This window comes from Corythoichthys intestinalis, chromosome 6 (assembly GCF_030265065.1).
Source record: "Corythoichthys intestinalis isolate RoL2023-P3 chromosome 6, ASM3026506v1, whole genome shotgun sequence".
Classification (NCBI taxonomy): Eukaryota; Metazoa; Chordata; class Actinopteri; order Syngnathiformes; family Syngnathidae; genus Corythoichthys; species Corythoichthys intestinalis.
Genome location: NC_080400.1, coordinates 49152075 through 49176494, shown reverse-complemented (window position 1 = coordinate 49176494; position 24420 = coordinate 49152075). Strand labels below are relative to the sequence as shown.

General features: G+C 40.0%; 4 protein-coding genes across 13 annotated transcripts in view; 1 reads left to right on the top strand and 3 right to left on the bottom strand.

Annotated features, from left to right (window-relative positions):
• The window catches only part of agfg1a (ArfGAP with FG repeats 1a), a 40032-nt gene extending 38758 nt beyond the window's left edge, over positions 1 to 1274 (bottom strand). The window contains exon 1 of one of the 6 annotated variants that reach the window (XM_057839497.1): positions 887 to 1274. In XM_057839497.1, coding sequence (XP_057695480.1) covers positions 887 to 1053 — 167 coding nt within the window. In that variant the 5' untranslated portion in view covers positions 1054 to 1274. The remainder of the gene's footprint in view (positions 1 to 886) is intronic. The other 5 variants (XM_057839499.1, XM_057839500.1, XM_057839498.1 and 2 more) reach the window with 5 other exon arrangements.
• A 4001-nt stretch (positions 1275 to 5275) lies between these two features.
• Positions 5276 to 9319, bottom strand: mrpl44 (mitochondrial ribosomal protein L44). 2 transcript variants are annotated; one of them, XM_057839639.1, is made up of 4 exons: positions 9155 to 9319; positions 6786 to 7254; positions 6495 to 6673; positions 5276 to 6402 (listed from the first exon to the last, which is right to left on the bottom strand). In XM_057839639.1, exons 1-4 carry the CDS (start codon positions 9193 to 9195, stop codon positions 6228 to 6230), a joined length of 864 nt encoding a protein of 287 aa, XP_057695622.1. In that variant the 5' UTR covers positions 9196 to 9319; the 3' UTR covers positions 5276 to 6227. The 2 variants fall into 2 exon arrangements, with proteins under 2 accessions (XP_057695622.1, XP_057695621.1); XM_057839638.1 differs by lacking the exon at positions 9155 to 9319 and adding an exon at positions 8068 to 8295 and having other exon boundaries at positions 5337 to 6402.
• Positions 8297 to 12496, top strand: LOC130917887 (dynein axonemal assembly factor 1-like). The gene is made up of 2 exons (XM_057839637.1): positions 8297 to 9354; positions 10996 to 12496. Exons 1-2 carry the CDS (start codon positions 8436 to 8438, stop codon positions 11934 to 11936), a joined length of 1860 nt encoding a protein of 619 aa, XP_057695620.1. The 5' UTR covers positions 8297 to 8435; the 3' UTR covers positions 11937 to 12496.
• On the bottom strand, positions 11126 to 23458 carry mffa (mitochondrial fission factor a). Of its 4 annotated transcripts, XM_057839640.1 has the most exons (8): positions 23254 to 23458; positions 22482 to 22701; positions 19670 to 19839; positions 19469 to 19560; positions 17654 to 17815; positions 15689 to 15745; positions 15425 to 15509; positions 11132 to 15335 (listed from the first exon to the last, which is right to left on the bottom strand). In XM_057839640.1, the coding sequence occupies exons 2-8, from the start codon at positions 22693 to 22695 to the stop codon at positions 15204 to 15206; spliced, it is 912 nt and encodes a 303-aa protein (XP_057695623.1). In that variant the 5' UTR covers positions 22696 to 22701; positions 23254 to 23458; the 3' UTR covers positions 11132 to 15203. The 4 variants fall into 4 exon arrangements, with proteins under 4 accessions (XP_057695626.1, XP_057695623.1, XP_057695624.1 ...); XM_057839643.1 differs by lacking the exon at positions 23254 to 23458 and having other exon boundaries at positions 11126 to 15335; positions 22482 to 22697; XM_057839641.1 differs by lacking the exon at positions 17654 to 17815 and having other exon boundaries at positions 11133 to 15335.
• Between the last annotated feature and the right edge of the window lie 962 nt (positions 23459 to 24420).

Here is a 24420-nt window from a genome sequence, read left to right as displayed (position 1 = left end):
TCTTTTTATGATAGATAAGTGCTTAAAAAAATAAAAAATAAAAAATAAAAAAGCCAGCTCGCCAGTGCCCGCTGTGCTCCAGTATTGTACTAGTATTAGATCTAGTGACGCCCCCGGTGCAGTATACAAGCACAACTATACGATGATTTTAATGCATTAAATCTAAATGGAAGAAAGTTGTCGTGGCGTTTCCATCGACAAACGATCATTTTTTTCATATCTTAGCCCTTTTTGAAACTTGCCCATCCCTGTTATTTACGTAGAACAGTTCTTATTCAATCCACTTGATGAGAACTCTTATACAAAGAGGACGTACGCAATTCTGCGAGACGTCAACACAATTACCTTAGTAACGAGTGCTATCTGAAAGTCCGTCAGTGAATAGAAAGAAAAAGAACCCTTCACTAATCCCAAATCCCAGGCTACAGATGCTTGATTACACAACTGCACTGTCGAGCATTAATTAAAACACGCTCTGATGTGTAGGTTAGGATAGTTTCCCAGTCTAAACAAACAAATGGAAGTGATTATTGTAGTCGGGGTCGTATCCTATTAAATGTACGATACAACATTTGGCTTTCTCAGTTAGTAGGTTTGACAAGCAACTGGTAGTATGCTTGGAGTGTGTTGACTTTGAAGTGAACAAACGTCACCCGGTTGCTATAAGAAGCCAACGTCAAACTGGACGGCTGTCCGTCACATCAACACAATGTGATGTCAACAATTCTATTTTAGAACTCTCATTAACATCTCCAATATATTACTGCTGGAGCAAACGCTTAAAGCCAATAGCTAGTATGCTAACTGCTCGCGATTAAACCATATGTAGGCTTGCATGTAACATGGACGTGTCCACGCTGCTAAATCAGGCGGCTTGGGAACTCACAGGATACCGGAGCAGGAGGTACACACGAAGGAGCCCACCGTCATGTTGGCGTAGGTCGGACCACGCTGGTCACAGTCGAAGCACTTTCTATTAGCTGGCAAACTGGTCATTTCCCTCAGCATCTTCAGGTGTTTCTCCTCTTGCTTTCGTTTTGCACTCGCCGCCATTATAAGGACTATATGAGACGATTTTGATTTTTAAAAATATATATAAGCTACCGAAGGCGTCCTGATGTTTAAATACAAAGGTGTGTGCTTTTCAACCCGTTTCGCAGGGAGGGGAAGGGAAGGTGGTGGCTCCGTTGACAGGGCGGCCTCGCGACTCCTCTGACAAGGAGTTTTGGTGATGCGTTTGCGGTTTTCTGGGTAGTCGAAAAAGAACAGCAAAGTCTCTTGTAACCAGTTATCCAACTCTCCCAGCTCATGGAACAAGAAAGACATTACTTATTTAAATACGAAACCGGATTAATATTTCTGACGATAGCAGTTAAATACGCCCCGTTCGGTTAGTGTACTACCAATCTCAGAACATTTTAAAATACAAAAATATTTTTAATAACGTTCATCCCATGTGGTTTCCCCAATGAACTGGAACAATGATGGACATCCTATTTCCTAAACAGTAATTACGTAATTAAGTAAAAGACAGGCTTCTTGTGTCCTGTGGAACAGAGTGAAATTATATTTTCTGATTATCTTGAATGCAGCATGACACATTAGAGTTGGTGTGCATTATTGTAGCAAGATAAGCTCTCTTTACCTTTCCGCATTCGTTGAAAATACATCTAAAAGAAAAATGTTCCTGTTATGCTATCTGAGTTTGTGTGGTTTATTGTCAAATGAATTCGTGTTTGTCTAATATGGTACTTTGAATCGTGTAAATTATATTACTATCGACAGCAACTGCGATTGCCAAATGATCATTTTGTTGATTGAAGGAGTTTTTTTTTTTTTTTTTTTTTTGGGGGGGGGGGGGTACAAGTCAGTACCTGACCTTATCGACTGACGTGGTTGAATCAAGTTGAGAACTGTACAGTAATGTAATCTCAACAGGAAGGATGACAAGCAGTATCTTGTCTGCTTTACGCATGACTCTTTGGTTTATTTCAAACAACGGCACCCCATAGCGCCTCTCTGCGGATAGCTGAATCATTACAGGCACTGTTCTTAACTTTAGTTCAAAGAACTCCTTTCTCAACGCTCACAAACCCTAGCCTGGTACACCACACTCAACGCTGTTCCAGCTATTGAGTCGGGCCACCATTCAGCGGATAAAATTTCCAGGACGGAGCAAGCCACAGCAGAGTGGACCAATCAGCGACGGCCGGACGTGACGTTAGTAAAGCTACGAGGGACTTGCGCGCAGAAGTAAACATACGAGGAGAGCGGAGTTTATTCAACATGGCGAGCGCGAGAGAGACTGTTGTCTATGACTTGTGTCGATATGTTTTTGGTAATTTAAAACTGATTTTACCGTAGACTGGAACATATTCTCGGCTCTCCTTTTCGCCATCTGTGTTGTTGTGGAGACGACTTCCGACGCGGAAGAGTGACGTTGCTCGTTAAGAACACGTCACGCAAATAAACAAATCTGATTGGACGGTTGATTTTGTGCTTGCTCGAGAGGCCGTTAATAGGCTGGGTCCCAGACTATTCTCACAGTGTTTGAAAAATGCAGGGAGAACAGGCTGGCCGTGCCAGGCAAGTAACTGTAGTCTTGAAACAAATCTGAATAAGGAAAAATTTTGCAATAAAATAATGCAGAGTGGTTAAACTTGAGAGTAGCTGAGATCTGTCATGACAGAACATCGCTTCAATGATATCTGGCGCCATCTAGCGTCGTGAATGGGTATATTGTCTAGACCGCAAATATAAGACGTTGCTCGTTGAGAATACATCACGCAAATAAACGAATCTGATTGGACGGTTGATTTTTTTTTTTTTTTTTTTTTTTTTTAAACCTGTCCTGTTCAGCTGTTTGACACAGAGAATGGAAGTCTAAGTGCCCAGATTCTGAACAGTTTTAATGTTTCACATTGAGAGTCTGACATACTCCCATTGTGATCATTCAAAATACCTTTTTATTATGACAAAGCAGCGAACAGGAAGGGATTATGGGGGGACAGAAGAAAAGAAATACAAGAGAAGAAGGAAAAGAAACACATACACAAACAACAACTAGAAATACATTGAACATCTAAACTAGTTACTAATATGCTGGTGCTATCGTCAGCGAGATGTATTTCCGGTTTACACCATGTGGGGGCCTATTGGCCAGTGAAAGAGGAGAATGGGGGTGGGGGTGTCTATAAGCCTATAAGCTAAGTGATTGAAAGGGGTAGAGTGTACACAAATCAGTTCTGTGATCTAGAACCCAGTAATCGTGTGAATCTCTTATGAGTAAGCCCGTTGGCGACCAACCCTACGCCGCCGCATCGCCAATCCCGGCACCGGGACCCCCGACCCGAGAATGCCCTACCACATCCAGCAGCACGCAGGCCCCACCGGGCGCGCGACAGCCACGCAGACGGGCGGAGAAGCCGCGCGGGCGCCAACCCAGGGCCACAGCCCCCACCCAGCCAGCCCGGGGAGGGAGGGAGGGCCATGCGCAGCCCATCCCTCCTCCGGCAGCCCAGCAAAGGAGCCATCGTCCCCCCCCGGGACCCAGGGTGGTCCCCCGGGCCACCCGCGCACCCATCAACCGGCCTTCAGGGATGGCAGGAGGGGACGCACCACCAACCCCACGCCTACACCCACCCCCGCCCGCCCACCCGGGCCACGAGCCACAGCCGCAGCCCCCCAACCGGCACGGCACGCCACGCCACGGGACCCCCAGCGGCCCACCAAGCCCCAGGCAAGGCAGGGTCCCCCGCCGGTGCAGGCGACACCCCGCTGATACACCGGCGGCCAGTCAGCGACCCGCGACGGAGTGCAGGGCGGATGCCCAGCCAGAGAAGAGAGGGGAAGGCGGAGGCAGGAGAACGCCCAGGAACTGCCACGGGGCGATGCAAGATCGGAGACCCGACCCCCCAACCTACTCCCGCGGCCGGCAGCCGAGGCAGAGGGGAGGCCACACCCCAGGAGCCACGCCATATAAAAAAGTGTGGGACCCACCTACCACCCTATTACTGTGGCTGCCAGGTTCCCGACTGGCAGCCATCACCCAGCACCGTGATGGGGGTGTGAGGGGAGGGTAGTGCAATGTATGCATTAAAATAGGAGAGCTTGGCTTGGGGCAGTGGGACCGCAGCATGGAGCTTCTGCCCAGTGGACGGTTGATTTTGTTCATTCTCGAAAAGCCATTATACCTGTAGACCCTACCCACGTGACGTCACAACTCCTTCCTCCTGACTGGTGCCGCCCAATTGTCCGTCAACACGTTTACCTGTTACGGCTACGTACATTCCTCCTATTTACGACGTGTTTTTCTGCTCGTTAACATTAATAATCAAAATGGTGAAGGCGTGTGTGGCGGTCGGTTGCAATAACAGAGAAGATAGACGGAGAAGACGGAGAGACTTGAAGTTCTACCGGATTCCGAGAGACCCGGAGAGAAGAGAGCGAGATGGGCTGCTGCAATTCGACGAGAAAACTGGGCTCCAAACGATTACCACAGATTATGTAGTAGTCATTTTATATCTGGTAAGATGCATTTAATATATATTTAGAGGGTTTTGGGCTGACAACCACAATTAAGATCATTGCTAGGCTAATCGCCGACAACATACACGTATGTATGTAGTGAGAGTGCTATCGCTAAACCATATAAACATTAAAAGCCCTAACTCCATTGACAAACGACATGAAATACATTAGACTTGACAGTGGATGTTAGCAATAACAAAAGATTTTGAATTGAAAATTTCGTAACTCACCTTTCCAAGCACAAGATAGATTCCTGCCGAATTTTCGTGGACGAGGACCTGTTTCACCCAACCAGCAACGAAGTATTTATAAGCCTCCAAGCTCTGGGTTTTTCAAACTTTCGTGAGAATAGGCTGATTTTGTGTGGACAAGATAGTTGTACATATCAGGGTAGCTAGCAGATGTCAGGCAAATACGGCGGAGACAGCAGGTCGAAAAACATCGATTTAGGCATCAAATATGGATCTGGCGAATGGATAAACTGAAGCTTTTCCACATAATGCCTTTTATGCAACGCATCAAGTGAGTTTACGGCATCCGAACGCACCGGGCCTTCCATGAAATGCATTATAAATTGCTCGATCAATTGAGACCATTGATAATACAGACACAAAATGACGGACAAGGGGGCGGAACCATACAGCGAGCACGTGATTTTGTGACGTCGGTGGGTAGGGTCTATTGGGCGGAGTCCCAGACTATTCTCACAGTGTCTGAAAAATACAGGGAGAACAGTCTGGCCGTGCCAGGCAACACAAACCCAACATTAACATGCAAAAATGCATGAAAATATTTAATACTTTAAAATTATTCTCTATATGGGACTTAACCAAATTCAGTTGACTTAAATACAGTATAGTCATACATGCCCATGGTTATTTTTACAAACTGTGAAACATTGCTTATAGATGCCATCTCTAATGGTAATGTGAGCATAAAATCATGTTACACAATAAATAACCAGCGTCTACACATTACATAGGCCACCAATGATGCGATACAAGTGTAACACCAGTTACTATAATAATCACTTTGAGTCGAACAAGTCGATCGATTACACTTGAATATTTTATTCCAAGTGAAACAATGGTAAATATATATTTACAGTGGACGTTCAACATAAAGACCACGAAGTTTTGTAATATTTACTGTTTTTTTGCGAGTCACGCAAGAAATGTTTTAATACACGCTTTGAGGGAATATAATGAAAATACCTTTAAAGACTACAAGCATGAAAATGACCCAAATAAGTACATTATTACACTAAGTAGGACCACTCATAAAATTCAATTTTAATTGTGATCATGATTTGGGAGGACATTATTTATTCTGTAGTTGTTCCTCAAAGGGTCTCAACATTCATTGTCTGGACTTGTTTCGTATTCAGTGCCAGTGTCATTAAACAAGATAATAGATACTATACTCTTTAATTAGCCTATTATCTGTAATTGTTATTATGATTTTAAAATGACAGTTAATACATTGCAAAGTACCCAAAGTCATAACATATCGTTGCAGAAAAATATAATACAAAATAAAAGACATCTTCCAGAACATGATAATTGTGATGACTAATGATGACTACAATTTCATTCAAAACAATCGTGATCATCGCTTTTGGCCATAATCGTGCAGCTCTAATGTTATCGAAAAGATGTTTTCCAGTTCCTAGGATTCAGCCAAGTATTCTTGTTTTATTATCTGCTGCTGACTGATTCAAGTAAAGGATGCTCATGCTGTGGTTGTGGACTAAAATCAAATGGTCTCCGGTTCTCAGTGAAGCCATAGAGTTGCCGCAAGGCCACACGAGCCGCTTCCTCCTCTGCTGCAATAAGTGTCTCACCTGGACCCTGGGCCAGGAGCTTCTTATTACTGTATGTACATGATGGGGGAAACAGTAAATAAAACAATTAAATGTAAGTTAAAATTCAGACGTAAAGTTTTTCAATAGACATAACACATACCTGTACAAACCAACAAAATACAGTGGCAGTACTGTGCTGGACCCAGCAGACCTGATGAGGCGGGGCTCAGGAAGTGAAATCTTTCGCTTATTTAGTTCCTCAACCAGAAGACCCATAGGATTGATGACTGTCCACAAATCAAACAGGTCTTTTCCTATTAGCTGGGAGACTAGAAAATCCTAAGGTTAAAAAAGAAAAACCACATTCAAAATTTTGTTTTCAGACCGACAACCAAGCTAAACAAATCATCTGAACCGATGAATGAAAAAGGACTGATCAACCAACGCTCACCCTGAGGAAATATCTTGTGCGCTCTGTTCCACTGCTTTCATGCAGCGCTCCTATGACTGCCATTAATGTAGAATGAAGCACATTGTCCGGGACCGGAAATTGTAAACTCATTGTTAAATCTTCAATGCCTAGATTTCGAGCGACATTACTCACTAGATCCACACTCATAAGGTGTGTCACAATACTTTCCACCCCTTCTGTTGGCAGGCTAGGAAAGTTGGCCATGCACCAATCAGTAAGGAAACATTTTGTGATGTCAAATCCTTCTGCGCTCAACTCAATATTATCTTTTAGAGCAAGAGCTGCGATTTCAGAGTCCAGTCCCAACTCTTGTCTTTTTTTCTGCTCTGACTGCAGGTAACAGGGATTTATAAATGCTGTTTTCAATCGTTCCAAGGAGAAGTTCTCATGAAGGCGAATGCTGAAAGCCTGAACCTCAGCATGGTAATCCCAATTAGGCTTTTGTGATCTGAAAGAATTGAGACATGGAGCAAATTACATTGCTGTATTTTGACAAACATGAATGCTTGCTAAGAGGTTTACCAGAGGAAATTTTGACTCTTCATTTAACCCAAATTCAAAATGAATTACAGGTCATATTTACACGATATTCAAATACGCTGCAGTAGCAGTAGCAACAGCTGTAATTAAATCATTCACTATAAAGACGTATAAACAATGTTTATGATGTTCAACTGCTCCTAACTGAACAAAAAAATAATAGAAACAAACATTTTTTATGATGAAAGATGGGAATCTAATCTTTTTGTAAAGACGTCCAATCCATTTAAACGGGGAGGCTTGGCAACTAATAAACAGCCACCCACTTTAAATGCATGAGACATCTGTCATCAGACAATTAAGTTGATGAATGAAGACAAGTTCAATGTACTGAAAAGCTATACACCTCACAGTATTAAAGAAGCAGTGTAGTGCAAAGTAGTCAAAAAATAAACAATATCCTCTGAATGTGCATTCAAAGGAATTCATTCATTGATGAAAAATTTAAAGATCAGTAAATTGTGCAGATGTATGACCCTAACTCCATCTCATGTTAGGAACCCCAGTATTGCACTTGTGCTCAGCACATCACCGTTGATGACTTTGCCTGTAGCACCGAAACAAGGTTACGTGCTCACGATTCTCAGTAACAGTTTCAGAACAATCCAATGTTCAACACAAAACTTGCACATGGAGTTAAATCCACGCAACGACTAACAACTAAATAATTTTGGCTCTCAAGTGTCGCTCAGGAACTTGTGTTAGCCGACGATAGCCTCACCTTGGTATCGGCGGTGGAGGACCTTCAAGCTTTAGCTTTCGTTCCATAAGGAGTGTGTAAGACTTCATCCAACGTTTAATCCCCCGAACATGCGTGACTGTGGAATTCCAACAAAAATGTTGGCAGTATATACCAAACGTCAACGCGCCACGAATAACCCCTGACGCCATGTTCTTGCTTTGACAGAGGAGTACGTACGTCAGTCAAATCAGTCCGACAAGAAACAAGGGGAAAAAAGCAAGTTCTCGGAGCAAGCGTTACCATGGAAACAAGAAACTAACAGTCATTTGAAGCCCGAACTACGCCCGGTAAAAATATATTCACTGGAACTTTTAACACACTGAAGATTTTTTCCCCCCTCCAAAACAATGGCGCTTGTTCCGATTGGTGACTCAACACATGATAGAACGTCAACAGCCATTCAAATTGAATCAGGAGGCACCGATACACCAGCTCGAGTTGGCACAATACCCGATGGACATGGAGAAAAGAAAGAACACGGAAAGCAGTCAGGGCCTCGGATGACCAAGACATTTTTAAAAGACCACTGTAAGCAGCACAAACTCTACTCCACGCCAGGCCTGAACGACACCCTCTATCTGCATTTCAAAGGTTTTGCCACCATCGAAAATCTCGAGGAGTACACAGGTTTGAGGTGCCTTTGGTTAGAAAGTAATGGTCTGCAACAGATTGGTAACCTAGATGCACAAGTTCATCTTCGTTGTCTCTTTCTTCAGCAGAACCTTATCCACAAGCTAGAAAATCTTGAACCTCTTAAAAGCCTGTGCACTCTAAACGTTTCCAATAACTACATACAGACAATTGAGAATATTTCATGCCTACCTAACCTTACTACGCTGCAGATTGCCCATAACAGACTGGAAGAAATTGGGGACATAGAGCACCTGAGTAAATGTCCATCCATTAGTGTGCTGGATCTGTCTCACAACCTTTTAAATGATCCTGGCATTCTTCATGTGCTTGAAGTCATGCCGGATCTACGAGTTCTTAACTTGATGGGAAATGAAGTTGTGAAAAAGATCTCCAACTACAGAAAGACCCTGATTGTCCGCCTTAAGAATCTTACCTTCCTTGATGACAGGCCTGTTTTCCCCAGAGACAAGGCATGTGCAGAGGCTTGGTTACTTGGTGGAACTGAGGGGGAACGAAAAGAAAGAGAACAATGGAACACTCAAGAAAGGAGAAAAATTCAGGAAGGCTTGGACGCACTGGCACTGATTCGAAAGAAAGCCCAAGAAAGACTACACCTAAAAAATGTTGAGAGAGGTTAGCAATTTTTTCACACGTGCTGATTTGTCCATTTCATACTTCCAAATTGGAATTTATTTATTTATTTATTTATTTATTTTTAACAAATGTGGTTATAATAGATTAACATTATGCACTCTTACAGCATATTTCAATAGGAAATAATTCACCAGTATTGTGTTCATTTTTTTAAAGTCAGTTTGCAAAATACTACATAAGTGACAACAACAACAAAACATGAATGACAATATAAAACATGTATGATTTATTGATCTAAACTCAAATAATACATAGCAAGTTAGTGCACATCTCATTAGGTTTTGGTGGGGATTGAGTATGACTGTTAGTAGTAGTAATAGATCAAGAAAGCATATAAAATTCTGAGAAGTGATTTCAAATTAGGTAATTATGTGGCTAATGTATTTAATAAAAAAAAGCCCATCTAAGACGTGACATACAACATTGCCGTTTAAAAAAAAAAAAAAATGCCCACCAAAACCTTACATACTCCCAACAGCTTCCTCATAAATGAATTTAAGTGATACATCCAGGGGCGCCACTAGGTTTTAAGAACAAAGGAAGGGGGCTTAGCCCCCAGGAGATGCACAGGATGTAAGTGAACGTGGACAAGCACAAAACTTCACAAACAGCTAACAAAGATTATTATCATTAGATATATAAATTATTAGATTATACATTCTATAACATCTTTCACATTAAAGATGTATATATCAACTGATTGAATTGAAATGATTTTGCACCCCCCCCCCCCAAAAAAAAGTGGGTCACACTTTTTAAAAGCCTTTTTGTTTTTCCTGTTGTACTGAACCTACACCGAACCGTGAACCACATACCGAGGTACGTACTGAACCGTAACTTGTGTGCATTGTCTCACCCCTAATATGTATAGATATATTTTTCAATATGCAGGTAAGGCTCTGAATCTCTTGCCTTTCCTGTCTTTGCTCTAATTAGTTGTTTTGATTTAAAAACATCACACAAGGTTCATGGATATTTTAGGGCTAGTGACTATTTTTGGTAATAATAATAAAATCTATATATTATTATCAATATTGTAGCATCTACAAGGCAACACTAACTTGGCGATGATAATGCACACTCAGCTGGAAAACAGCACAGTATTTTCAATTGATTGTACTCCCCTGGACGCATTCATAGTGAATGTCAGCATTTTTAATTTATTTTTAATAAAACAACAAGCTATTTAGGGGGCTTGATAATATTTTAGGGGGGCTGAAGGCGAAGCTGATGCCCCCTAAAATAGGTCTAATGACGCCACTGGATACATCAATGACTTTTGGACTTGTTATCATGAATCATCGTGAAAACGCAACCAGTGTTCCAGAACTTTTCATTCTACTACTCATATATGAGCAGTATTGTCATTATTACCAATACAATAAAGTTCACTAAATTAGTGTTATTTTGCACAATCTTTTGTCATTATTATAGCTCATTATCACAAACCCTTTGTTACGTAATGACCCTTTGCAATTGTGTATTTGTGTTCCAAATGCATTTTTTTTCCAAGTGACTTTTTGCAAGTAACTGAGTGACACTACACAACTGGTGAAAAATTACATGTTTTAAGATACAGCAGAAAATGTAACTAAAATGTTTATTTTGGGTCCTTTTCAGACGGAACGGAGACATTAATCAATACTGAGGCTTCTTGTTTGGAACCACCTCATGAGAAAATACAAGTATTTGTTCAAGATGCCTTGGATGCCCAAGAGGACTTTTTACAAAACCAAACAAAACAGCATGCCTACAAAGAGGAAGAAAAGCAAGATTTTGAAGCCAATGAATATGGGGAGTTATGCAAAGAAACACTGGAGGAACATAATGGAGAAAAGACAGAGCGTGTGGTTTTAGGGAATGATGCATGCAAACAAGAAAACATGGAACACCACCTACTTCCTTTGGTGATAGGTGCTTCTTCTGAATCATCACGTTATCCTGGGCCACTTGTGACTGAACTGGTCAATGCAGAGAAGTTGGAAACCATTCCACTAATTGCCCCATTACATGTTGACAATCTGCCTGACCTGGAGGATCTGGAGCCAATAAACATCTCAGAAATGTCTTCCTCAGAGATGATGTTGAGACCAACAACAGAAGTAGTTTTAGGAAAGGATGCAAGTAGACGAGAAAACATGGAACACCAGCTAGTGGAGAGAGGTGCTTCTTCAAAATCATCACATGGTCATGAGCCACTTGTGACAGAACTGGTGAATGCAGGCCAGTTTGAAGCCATTCCACCGACTGCCCCCCTAAATGTTGACGATCTTCCAGACCTGGAGGACATGGAGCCTGAAAACATCTTTGAAGATATGTCTTTGTCCATGATATCAAGACCGAGAATTAATGTGATCTCAGGGGAGGGCTATGAGGATGACTCGGTCAGAAAAAATAGCCTTTGTAGTGTAGATCATTCTATATTTTCAATGTGCAAATCAGTCAAAGCTTCTGCTCCATCATTAATCCATCCAGAATATGAGGATGCTATAGAACCGGATACAAAATCCAACTCAAGTCATAATTCGTTTCCACCACGTTGCTTGATTGAGGAGCTTTAGACACACAGACATATAATACTTTTTTTATTTTTTAAAATGTAAATTCAGCACACACAACCTTGAATGCTGGAAGCAATTTGATTTAGTGAAACTTGACTTGAAAGGTTGAATTAACAATTGTATGGAGTTCCTTTTGTCTACACTTTTAGATTAGTGGAATTTTTTTTTTTTTTAATTCCAGACAATTGTTTTAGGTTGTTTTATTTACCTGACATGTTTCGGCAACTACTTTCGCTTTCATCAGAGTGTCCAGTAACTTTCTCTTAATAGTTGTATTGAGTTCATGTTGTCTACAATTACAGATTAGTTGAATTTTTCTTTGTCTACACTTAGATTAGTTGATTTTTTCTTTTGACCCAGACCATTAGCGACTACCTCCGCCTTCATCAGAGAAGTATACTCGGATGAAGGCGGAAGTAGTCGCCTAAACATGTCAGGTAAATAACCTAAAACAGTTGTCTGGGATAAAAGGAAAATTCAGCTAAGGTTGAATTACCACTTTGAAAGAATGTCAACATTCACAATGTTAATGAGTCATTTCTCATTTAATTTGAAATAAATAACACATTCCTATTTGTGTAACCTTTTTCGCATTTTATAGTTTGTATAAGTTAACAATTAGTAGAGAAGTGTTTTAACCCCCCGCACCCCTACACACACAAAAAAAATCTGAGGCAATTGATCAAAAGTTGTCATTTCATATATAAAAATATGAGTACATCTTACTGAGTCTCGACTGGTCTTGAGTGAAGTCTCAGACTGGCAGGCAGGTCAAACTCGGGATTTGTGATATTGTGCATAAGACTATGAATATTAATGTCTTTATTCTTTGTCACCTTCACTGGAGCCAATTCCAACCCCATTACTAGGCCTGTCGCGATAAATTATCGCACACTAAAATTTGTTATCTCATAAATTATTGCAATATGCGATATTATTGCGCCCCCCCCCCCCAATTTTTTAAAAAACCAATTTACAATAACAGTGAGAATACAGTATATATTAAGAGATCAAGTACACCCATTTAAACGCGATAAGAAATCACAACTAAAAACAATAGACCATGCCTCTTAAGTAAATGACAATATTAATACCACACAGAAACACAGAAATGTGTTTTTCAAGAAAAAAAAAATACAATTGCAGTTAATAACTTAAGCATTTAGACAAATGAAAACTGTTCCCCTCATACCTTCTGCAATGGTGTTCCATAGGGATGCAACGATACAGTTAAGTCACGGTTCGGTACGATTTTCGATACGGGGGACACTGTTTTTGATCCGATTCAATACATTTAATGCTCTGAAAAAAAAAAACTTTTTTTTTTTGCAAACGAGCAAAAATTAAATTGCCGTCATATGAACATGCATTTTAGTACATAATATCTATGTGCTTAACTCTTACTGATCTGAAGAAATTTAGTATAAAAGTGCTGAGAACAATCTTTACTGTTTGTAAAGTGAGGCGGGGCACACTGTTGATTGCTACAGCTCTCTTAGCAGCTAGGTTTACTACGTGAGCAAGACATCCTATTTGTGGTCCGAATCCATCTGTGTCACATACTGAATTAACAATATTTGCAGCATTATCTATAGTCACTGGTATGGATTGATTTGGCATTCTTAACTTCCATTCAGTCATTGCAGTTTATAATTCATCGATGCAGTATATGGACTCCGTGTCCCATAATCACTCTGGGCTCACGTAGCCAATGGCGTAGGACGTAGCACATCTAGTTTGCCATTTCATGATATCTAGTGTGTGTGCACATTAAAAAAGTTAGCAAACGCCACATAAGTCACGTCTGCTCATTACTGTACAACAACAGCATATGACAATCGACTTTCATAAACAGGACGAGTTTGAAGCACAGTGCTCTTAATTTGCCACTCAAATATCCGGTGTTGTGCCGAAAAATAGCCGCTCCGCGTGGCATGTCACCCCTGATGGGAGCGCCCACACGTCAACAACAACGGCACGCCAGAGATGGTCCTCAGTCAATCCTGAGCACTGACGCGGCCGGTATACGTTGAACAATAGGATATAATGGGAAAGATTGGCTCCGGTGCTATTTTTTGCCGGACCTGGAACGAAGATGTATTTTGCGCAGTTGGTAACAAGGAATCCGAACTTTTAACAGCATGTCTGCCGCACGCGAGCACGCACGAGGCGATAGATCGCAGCGGAAAAATTACCGCCTTCATTTTTATTTATTGTGCGATAAATGGAATTATTGCATATTGTGACAGGCATACCCATTACCATTATCTACTTCAGCCACGTACCCCCTTTTAGACAGCCTGACGAACATAGTCACCCTCATTACAATAACGAAAGCAAGTCCGTTGGTTAACTGGTGTCCAAGCCTCTGCAGTCACTTTATCAGTGGTGTTTCCTATTATTAATGCATTGTTCTCTAGACCAGGGGTCTCCAAACTATTCCACATAGGGCCGCAGTGGGTGCAGGATTTCATTCCAACAAAACATGGCGACACATTTACACCAATCTGGTGTCTTCCAAGTGTAATCAGTTAATTGCAGCCACATGCTGCTTGTTTTAACAGAAACCTCATTGGTTAAACTGTCCATGGCGATCGGTAGAAACAAAAACAGACTCACAGCGGCCCATGAGGACCGGTTTAGAGACCTCTGCTCAAGACCTTGGTCAGAGCCCCAAACCTGGAACCCACCTAGTAGGACACCTGTCCAGTAAATTGACCACTTGGTTCTGATGGAGACTGTACTTACAGTGGCGAGGATCACATTTCACAATCTGGATTGGCTCACCCAAAGCCAGAGTTTTGATTTTGATTTTAATTGCTTACGTTGTTTTCATAGCAGAGCTGACTAGTGGGTAGAAGTATGTGGCTAATGTTCTTAATATGGTACACCAAGCTGTGCTTTATTAATGAATTACTCATTCCTTAAGCAATAAATATTTACAAAAAGGTTATGCCTGGCATTGCTTAACATTTGTACTCTAAAAGCAAAATATGGCATTACTCCTTACTGACAGTGATATATATTTACAAATAATGCTTAGCATTTCTCAAACTTTGTATACAAAAACAAAATATAGTAAAGCAGTAAACTAACAACACAAAAGTGTATATTTAAAAAAAAAAAAAAAAAAATACACAAATCAACCAGAGAAAACTGAGTGCACCGTGCAAAAGGATGGTCTTGCTTACAGGGCAGCAAGTGTAACATGTCATTGGGATACAGTATCATGTACTTGTTTTGCAGTGGTAGAAATACTGATGTACTTCAACGTTTCAACCACACCCACGTGTTGATGAGCCAGAAAGCCACAGTGACCGAGTACAGGATCATCTCCCGTTTTGCCCGCTCCTTATTCTCCTCTTCCAAAAGCTGGAGCCGTCGATTTAACTTGATAAGCTACGAATTCGATACAGAATACTGCGGTTACTATCACCAGATCAGCTCTCTTGGCCGCTAAATACAGAATGTTATTGTGAAGAACCAACCTGACGTCGCAGTGTTGCTGCATCTACAACGGTCATGTCATCAGATCCCCCATCCAGAGAGCCTTCATATGTTGCTAATGCAATCCTTGAACAACAGCAACACAATAGCCTATATTAAAACATTTTCAATACACTTCCAGTTTCAAGTGCATGTTATATCTTTTATTTCAAGACAAATGGTGTCTCAAATGGGAATAATAGGTAAGAAAGGATGGGTTAAAAGGAGAGAGAACAAAATGAAAAGTGAGTGCTACATGATGTTACCTGGAATCATGCAGGGGGTTGGTGCTTGAGGCCGACCCCCCTCGCAGTGATGGTTTTCTACAGAGGTGAGGAAATACGGATTTGGGAAAAATAAGAGCTAGAACTTGCACAAAGCACTGTGCTACATACGTACACAAATGAAGATACCCTTCAATAACCTATACACCCAAAGGTTATACGTTTCTTTAATACAGTATATGGAATAAACTTTAGGTGTATTAATTTGATCGCCCTCAAAAAGCTTTAAAGTGCTGTCAACCCACCAGGAAACCTTTCTATGCTAAGGTTGGCTTTGAAATGAATTCCAGTCTTTCCACTATAAGCTCAGCCAGTTGTAATATTTGAATGTTTTTTTGTACAGAGGCTGAAAATGGACACACTGAAAAATGTTGTTTCCTAACACCAAATTTGTAAATTGAGTAAGGCAAATATTAATTTGTAAATGGAGATAATTGTAAATCTAATGCTATTTGAACGGGATGAGCATGCAAAAAGCTGAGTCTTAGAACATCCATTTAAAAGAGGCATTACAGTCATTTTCCAATATTTGTCACTGTTTCATGCATAAGTAATGTAGAATTAGTGTCCAGGTTGAAGCCTGTTATCTAAATAGTTTATTTGATTGCAATTGCTTTTCTAAGTCAATTGCACCGCAGCAGAAAGTGTCAGGCGAAATGCAAAGTCCAAACTTAAAAAAAAAAAAAAAAAAAAAAAAAATGCACAAATGCAATTTGCCACAACACAAATGCCAATTGCAAACGCTTTGCAAAAGAAAAAAAGCACAAATGCAAATTAGCCAAAGCCCGATTGCTAGTAGCCACAGCACACACGCAAATAGCCACGACGCTAACCCCAAGTGCCAAAACACGAACCCCCAACATGATTGCAAATAGTCACAACATAACTGCAAAAAGCCACAGCCTGAATGGAAAATGATGACCCAGAAGTAGACACAAGGACTACAACTCTTGCCCAGCTGCTGCCACCGTACAGATGGTCACAAAGCAATATACACCAAAGTTGGAATTCGTGAGCGAATTTCTATAACTTACATTTTCAAGCTCTGCACATGTGACGTGATAACTTGTGGTTACGCGGCAGCAGAAGTTGTAGTCCTCATGTCTACTTCCGTGAAATTTAGTATACTTCCAGGTCGTCCTCGTGCTGTGGCTTCTTGCGATCGTATTGCGAGCCATTTGCATTCATGTTATGGAAATTGGGGCTCGTGCTTTTGCCTAATTGTGCTTTGGCACTTGGGGATCGTGTTGTGGCAGTTTGCATTCGTGCATTTTCTTTTGCCTTTATAAATGCAATGTAAATGTTTAGTTAAAGGTGTGCTGTCAGGTTAGCATGTAATGGCACAATGACAACATGAACCTCAAATCAGCATGGACACTGGATATTGCAGGATGCGGTCTTTGAAAAGTATTTTTTTACTGTACTTTCCCTGAAATATTGTCTCTGCAGTTTAATTGTACTGTTTAACACTGTTCCAGTTTTTTTTAAACCGCTTAATCATTCCCCTAACATTAGATATGGGTAGTTGTTTGCTAGTAGTTATAGTAGGCATTGCCTGATTTGTGAAGGTCAACACAAATCTGCCCTAGTTGAATTGTGTGTTCTTTCTTTCTTATGTTGTAAAAGACATGTCCTCTGTGTCACATCATATTTAAACCCCATGGAAAAACGAAAACAAAGTCTTAGATACAGTGATCAACTCTGTATAAATGACAGAAGTGATTTCATTTATTTCTCAACATTTTTTCCCCTCCACTGCATAAATTTACTTGAAATAAAAGGTTGTTTTTTACTTTCCTCCCCATTGTTGCTGTCATTTGGGGAAAAAAGCTGAATTTGAAAGTAAATATCACATTTTAACTTGATTGCTTGAAAAAATAAAAAAACAACTGTGTGAAGTGCTCTTCTTATTGGCCAAATGAGAGATTATGGCAATTAGGAGGTCACCTGCGGTTTTCATCCAAGACCTCAAGAACCTGCTGGTAGGCCCGACGTGTAGTGGACTGGAGGAATGATAAAATGCCACTAGCGCTGTACAGGTTGTGTTCTTCTTTGATCACATTGGGAGGGAAAGGTGGGTGAAGAGAGGCTGGGGGGGAAGCTGTTGCACTTCTTTGAGGCAACCATTTTGACCAGCCAATTTAGAAAAATGAGGAAAAAGAAGAAGAGAGAAGGGAACAGGGAAGGGAAGAGAAATGAGGAAAAGGAACTATGCTCAAAACTTTCCATTTTAAGCTATTTTAATAAAAGCAACACTGATAAATAGCTTGAAAGAATATTTTGTGACACCCAAAGAACCAAGCAAACACAGCCAGGAGGATGACATGCAAATTGGCGCCTGAATAAGGCAAATTATTCAAATTTTAATTACAAGATCTCACATGCATATAAGAATAAAAAACATGGGATGGTTTATTCTCAATGGTAGGTAAGGGTTTTGTTGCAGCAGCTGGAAGGAAAATGCGAAGCAGAAATTGTATATTTATTTATTATAACCATACTTGTCATTTATTGTAAGACATCTGAAATTGCAATAAGTGTTTTGGAGGACCACTTTAGCCATATTCAATGCATATGAATGGAAACAGTTAATGACATATTGGGAAAATTAGGTGTGGGTTAAATCTAGGGATGCAGATTCACAATTTTTCAGTGCCAATCCGATACCAGGAATAAGCATATCGGTCGATACAGATACAACTTCGATACCAGATGTCGTTATTTTTTAGTATATTGTCATGACTTGCCGTTTCAAAAATCCAGGAGAGCCATCGACAATTGTCCTGTATATGTTCAAGAGCGCAATTTACTCTTCTAATTTGGCAAATACTATGCTGTGACTTCGGTATAATGTACCGAATCATTATTAGCAAAACAGAAAAGATTAGCAAAAGTATCATAATTTCATCTGCCAAAACTCATGTGTTCGGGATCATAGAGCTACGCCTAAAAATTCGCATAAATTTGCTGCCTTTTTTTGGTGTTAATGCTGTAAAAGGCTTTCCCTCTTTCTAATACAGCTAACATCTTTATATATGCTCAAGTCAATGTCAGTGTTCATAAAATTTCAAATCCTAAATGGTTTTACCGTTTGACTTGTACAATTATCCACCATTTAAAGTACAGGCCAATTCATTGAAAATATGACTGCTAAATGTGCATATTCAACAACACTTAAACTCTCCTAGGCTAAAAAAAAAAAAAAAACACGTGCAAAGAGAAGAAATGGCAGTTGCTCACGAAAGTGTAACTGAAATAAAAAAATTTGAATTGCATATCTGTTAACGAAATAAAAAAATAAAAGTGTGGTAAAGAAACACCCAAATCACATTTTGGAGTGCAAATGACAAGACTTGAGAAAATGCTCATGTATCTGCAATTTTCACGGGTTGGGTCAACCAGATCCTTGAAATATACTTGTATTGGGACCGGATTCCGGATAAGGCCCATCTCTAGTCAAATCGCAGGTGGTAGAAAGGAAATATGAAGCAAAAGTGTGAATTCATTTAGATTATTATGTCCTTCTTCTAAGTTGTGAAGGTTTTACAGATGGCAGAACCATTTGACTCATTTTTCATGCTAACTATTAATCTTAATTATGGAGCTCTGACAAGATTCTTTAATAAATTATTGAGGGCAATAATTGCAATTTGACACTAAAGGGTCTCTATCACATAAAGTGACAAGATGAAAGAAGAAACAAGCAGGAAAAAGATGCAGCATGCAAGATGGAGGAGTACGAACAGCTGGAAAAATACTCACGCTGAATCGTGATGCATCAGTTGACTGGTATGACGTACAGCTGTATTCTCACTAGCTGAGCGCTCGCGTCTTGACCGCCCTTGGTGTCGCATCTAAAACAAATAAGGGCTATTATCCATGCCTAATTAAGATTTACTGTAAATTTTCTTTATTGCTTTTCCTATACTATAATGCAACAGAATAAACTGCTTTATCACTTACCATGGCTTCATTTTCTGGAGCTGCTCTATGCTCATCCTCCAGGAAGTCGAGAGGACGCTCACTGAGCGTGAGTACTCTTGGAGGAGTCTTTAGAGACAGGGCTTCTAATGGTGTCGACTGGATTAAATCCAGGTCTCTGGGCCTTGAAAAATGCTTGTCATCACCGTCTCCTGAAGTCAGAAGGATTGATTGCATAGCATTTAGTCTATGACGATACAAATATTGATACTGAAATCGTGATACTCCAAGACATAGGTTTCAAACCAGTTTCACTAAGGCAGGGGTGTCCAAACTTTTTGCAAAGGGGGCCAGATTTGGTGTGGTAAAAATGTGTGTGTGTGGGGGGCACCTTGGCTGACGTCCTTTACGTAGAACAATATATTTAAGCAAATTTTAGCAAGCCACTTTGTGTGTCACATTTGCTTTATTATTCTTTAAAGTAATTTCAACAATCTCGCAACTAGCCTGTGTGGCGTTCTCTTTTGACTCTCGGGCTCTTGCGAGCTAACTTCAAGTTGCTTAAAATTAGCTGCATATCTTCCCTGTAATCTTGTCGTACATGTCAGCGTGTCTTGTTTGGTAATATCGCCTCACATTGAACTCTTCAAAAACAGTGACTGTCTCTTTGCAGATTACGCAGACACAGTTGTTGCGTATTTTAGTGAAGAAATAGTCAAATTTCCACCTATCCCTGAAGCGTCGGCCAACGCATTCAACTTCTTTGTTGTTGTTGTTGATTATCGCCATTTTAGAAAATTGTAAATAAAGGGTCACACGGGGTAATGTTGCTTAGAGTGCTGCTGCCTTTTAGTGGGTAAATGAGGAGCAGCATTTCGTGTGTAAGCTACTTCATATGCTGGTAGCAGTGCTGCTGACCAATTTATTAAGTCTGTGTGCGGGCCAGACGTTATTGAGTTTATGACAGACGCTGGGGGCCGGATAAAATTTGACCATGGGCCACATTTGGCCCCCGGGCCGGACTTTGGACATGTCTGCACTAAGGGCTGCATGGGTGCAGGTTTTCATTCCAAATGATCCAGTTCAAGACAATTTAACAAATGAGGTTTCTGTTGAAACAAGCAGCACCTAACAGCAATCAACTTATTACACTTGTAAAAAACATGTGACAATCTTGATCAGTTGGAATGTAAACCTGCATCCACTGGGGCCCTTTGTGGGAAAGTTTTGACACCTCTACTCAAAGATATGAATCTGTCTGCTTTGCCGCACTGACGTAAACAACGCTTCATAGCAGAGAGGCAGGCATACTGATATTTGTTTTGGTGGAAGGATACACACAAATCACGACCGAGGACACCTTGATAAATGCGTTTCAAAGTTTCGCACTGATCTGCCACTAGTGTGAAACAGCCTTTAAAGTACTGTTATATGGTTATATTTTGGCAATCCTTGCACATGACCAGAACTCACTGAAATCAAAATTTAAAGACTTTAGGAGCCAAGGCCAAGACGAAAAAGGTTTGGAAAAAAAACAAAACCAAAAAAAAAACACGATCGCAAAGGTTGCAGTTATCCACAGGGGCGGGGGAATGTTAATAATATGAAAGTTTGATGTATTTTTCCCCTTGTTTTACTACATGTTTTTACTTAAAAACACATACTTGAAGCTGGTGTTTCAATCTTGCCAAATAATCTCAAGTTCAACCCGCTAACCCTGAGACAAGACCAAGACATTTGGGAGGGGACCCGAAATCAAGACCATCAAATTGTGGTCTCAAGACCGATCTTTAGAGTTACAAAACTCTCCTTCATTTGAGGTACAGCTATGCTACCATACTTATTGTCATATTATGTATTCATTCATATTTTGGGTTAATTTAACAAATGTGACCCGGAATTGAAGACATTTCTTTAGCAAGCCCCTGCACCTTTGTGTCAAGTGTTTTTTTCCCCTCTTTTTTTAACCAGTGTGCAAAACTTGCGTGTAAAATTAGGCTGCTGATGTTATACTAATGTTATTCAACTTTATGGAGAAGAGGAAACAGGTCTAGTACTACATTGAACCCTGACATTGTATCATCAAAGCTCATTTAGAGCAGCAGCATGGTCACATTCTGCTTTTTTAGTTGAAAATAGATGAACATTGTATAGTTGTCATTATCAGCACAGATATTAGGAAATTTGACATATATCGGTATCTGCCTTTTTTTTTTTTTTTTTTTTTTAATCCAACAGGCCGATATGATAAAAAAATCCATTTAAAACGTATATATTTGTTATTTCCATGCTTAGATTGTTCATTAGTCTAGACTTTTTTCCATATCTGCGGTGATATATTTTCGGTGGAAAAAAATTCTGACAGAAATTAAGAGATTTATTTAACCTTTTATTTAACTTTATAAGAGATGTTTCTGGGTCTCGGAAATTCAGGCACGTCTGGAGCTATTATTTTCTATTTGTGTGATTCAATTAACATGCTTTAGGCATTTTAAATGATGTTCAGTATTGCATTATTATTTCTTTTTAAACCCAATTTTTACACATTTACTGCAAATGTATCAGCGCCAAAAATTGGTTATCGGCCCATCTAACTACTAATAATCAGTATCGGTCCTGAAAAAACAATATTGGTTTATTCTTGTTGACATGACCCACATTATTTGCCAAATGCCCTTCAAAACCAATTTCATCTTTAACATGTTAATGCACCTTCAAAGACATGATTGCACGAGTAACAGTTTAAACACTTTACTATATATCTGCTACACATCAACAGCTGTATAACAACTACAAAGTCAATAATTATAAGGAAGAGCTTTTTGTTGTCGAGGAAACAAACATAAATACATACCTGAGACAACAATTCGTTCTGGGACCTGCATTGTAACGCTGTGAGGAAGCTGCTTTGCGTTAACATTGGAGTCCTCCTGGCCTTGTGGAGCCACTTTGAGCATCTCAGGTATGCGCATCCTCTGGCTGATGCCCTCTGTGTACTCCAGATCATAGTGAATACGGTTTATTTCTGCCATCTCGGCAATGGGAGAGGGAAATGTTGCGCTGCTCATTTGGTTCTGCAAAAATATTGAGTAAACTTTTGATTGGCACCATCATTCATTTTATAATGTCGTAGTAGATTCCATATCATAAACTGATATTCACATCCCAAATAGTCCACTTATGCCATCAAGCTGCATTTTAAAATGCGCGGTCAGAAAGAAAGCAAAACCACATGGTGAAAACAACAACCCAGTACAGTTACAGTAAATGGCAAAATAGTAGGCTAAACACCAATGACCAGCATAAAGGGGACCAAAAACATCTCATTAATAGCATGGCAGTGGCATATTTTTGAAGCGTTATTAAACACACCATTTTTAAAAGTCCCATTTGGTTAATAGCACTGGTTGCTACAGTAGCGGTCACCCTCAAACTACCATACGCTCTATTACCAGGATATTTACATACAGTGCGATTGGATTGGAGTGATGTACCATCGTTTAAGTTGCAGTTTCTAATGTATAAGATTTAGAAAACCGACCAGTCAACTATAATTGCGTTTGTGACGGTAACTAATCAGTTAGCATTAGCGACATTGAAAACAAGGAGTTGAGTCTGTTTCTCACCCTTGTTGACGGTAGCAATTTCCTCGGAACGTTTTCAAATACAGACCTCGAGTCGCAGGAAATCCTTGAAAATTATCCTAAAGGTGTGAGACTTTAAAAAAAAATAATTCGATTTCTAAAAACGGGATCTGTCAGAACACTAAGTGTGTAGATGTCTGAGAGGAACCTTTCCTCATCATCATGTGCGCAGTACGACAAGGAGGTACTTATCTCCATGGGAAGTGACGTCAGGAAACGACCGCTCAAATCGAAAGCAGAAACGTTTTTCGAAAGTTTTACGTGTAAACTCAGTTACCACAACGCTAGTGACACTTGTACAATTTTACGAGATTGGCTTTGAACAATATCAATATTGTATAACATCATAAACCTAAATTATTTATTATATTAAAACAAAGACTTCCTTTGCATTTTTTTTACTTAGTTATGGATGCAGCTGTGTAAAATAAGTTGGAACGCAACAGTCATTTATGAATTACATAATAACGTAAACAAAAAAAATAAAAAAAAATTGGCTTTTCGTTTTAGCACGCCGATTAACATGGTTCATCATTATAAACGATTGCAGAAAACTGATTATTTCAGTAGTCAGTGGGCTCTGCAAGTGAGAGCACATAGCTTTTCAAAATTGCGCCGCTACGTGGACACGGTTTGACAAAACACAATCAGTGATAAAATAATTGTGAAACGTAATGTCAAGATACTTATGATGGTATGAATATTTTGAAATAATTCAACGGCGGATGGGAAGGGTCTCTAAATTTGTTCAAAATGTAATTAAGTTATCGTTATCTAGCTAGCGTTCAATGATTTATTTGTTCACATTGTGCCAAACTCGAGATTTCCAGGTCATTGCTACTAGGTTTGGTAAAGGGTTTTAAGCGAGCCTGTCAGAGACTGTGGGTGGTGCGTTTACGCACAGCCACTAAAACCTGCTGACATGAGACGCCGACCTTCATCTTCACTGTGCGGGCGTCGGAACCACATTTGGAGCACCAATACTCGAGATTTTTCAAGCGGTTAACCGAGGGTTTTTCTTTCTTTCTTTTTTCTTTCTTTTTTCTTTTTTTTTTTTTTTAAATTCGATTACTCTGTTATTTATTTATTTTTTATTTTTTGATGGGCCCAGAGGCTTAACTGCAACCTAAATGATTATACTGGTTTCCT

Bases quoted from the DNA above. Each gene is read 5' to 3' on its own strand.
- mrpl44 (XM_057839638.1), bottom strand. From the start codon at position 8,237: ATGGCGTCAGGGGTTATTCGTGGCGCGTTGACGTTTGGTATATACTGC. The intron at 6,674-6,785 runs GTGAGCGTTGGT...TTTTAACCTTAG, and splicing joins GCACAAGATATTTCCTCAGG to GATTTTCTAGTCTCCCAGCT. The intron at 6,403-6,494 runs GTATGTGTTATG...ATGTACATACAG, and splicing joins TATTTTGTTGGTTTGTACAG to TAATAAGAAGCTCCTGGCCC.
- LOC130917887 (XM_057839637.1), top strand. From the start codon at position 8,436: ATGGCGCTTGTTCCGATTGGTGACTCAACACATGATAGAACGTCAACA. The intron at 9,355-10,995 runs GTTAGCAATTTT...GGTCCTTTTCAG, and splicing joins CCTAAAAAATGTTGAGAGAG to ACGGAACGGAGACATTAATC.
- mffa (XM_057839640.1), bottom strand. From the start codon at position 22,695: ATGAGCAGCGCAACATTTCCCTCTCCCATTGCCGAGATGGCAGAAATA. The intron at 19,561-19,669 runs GTAAGTGATAAA...TATTTGTTTTAG, and splicing joins CTCCAGAAAATGAAGCCATG to ATGCGACACCAAGGGCGGTC. The intron at 17,816-19,468 runs GTGAGTATTTTT...GCCTCAAAGAAG, and splicing joins CTGATGCATCACGATTCAGC to TGCAACAGCTTCCCCCCCAG.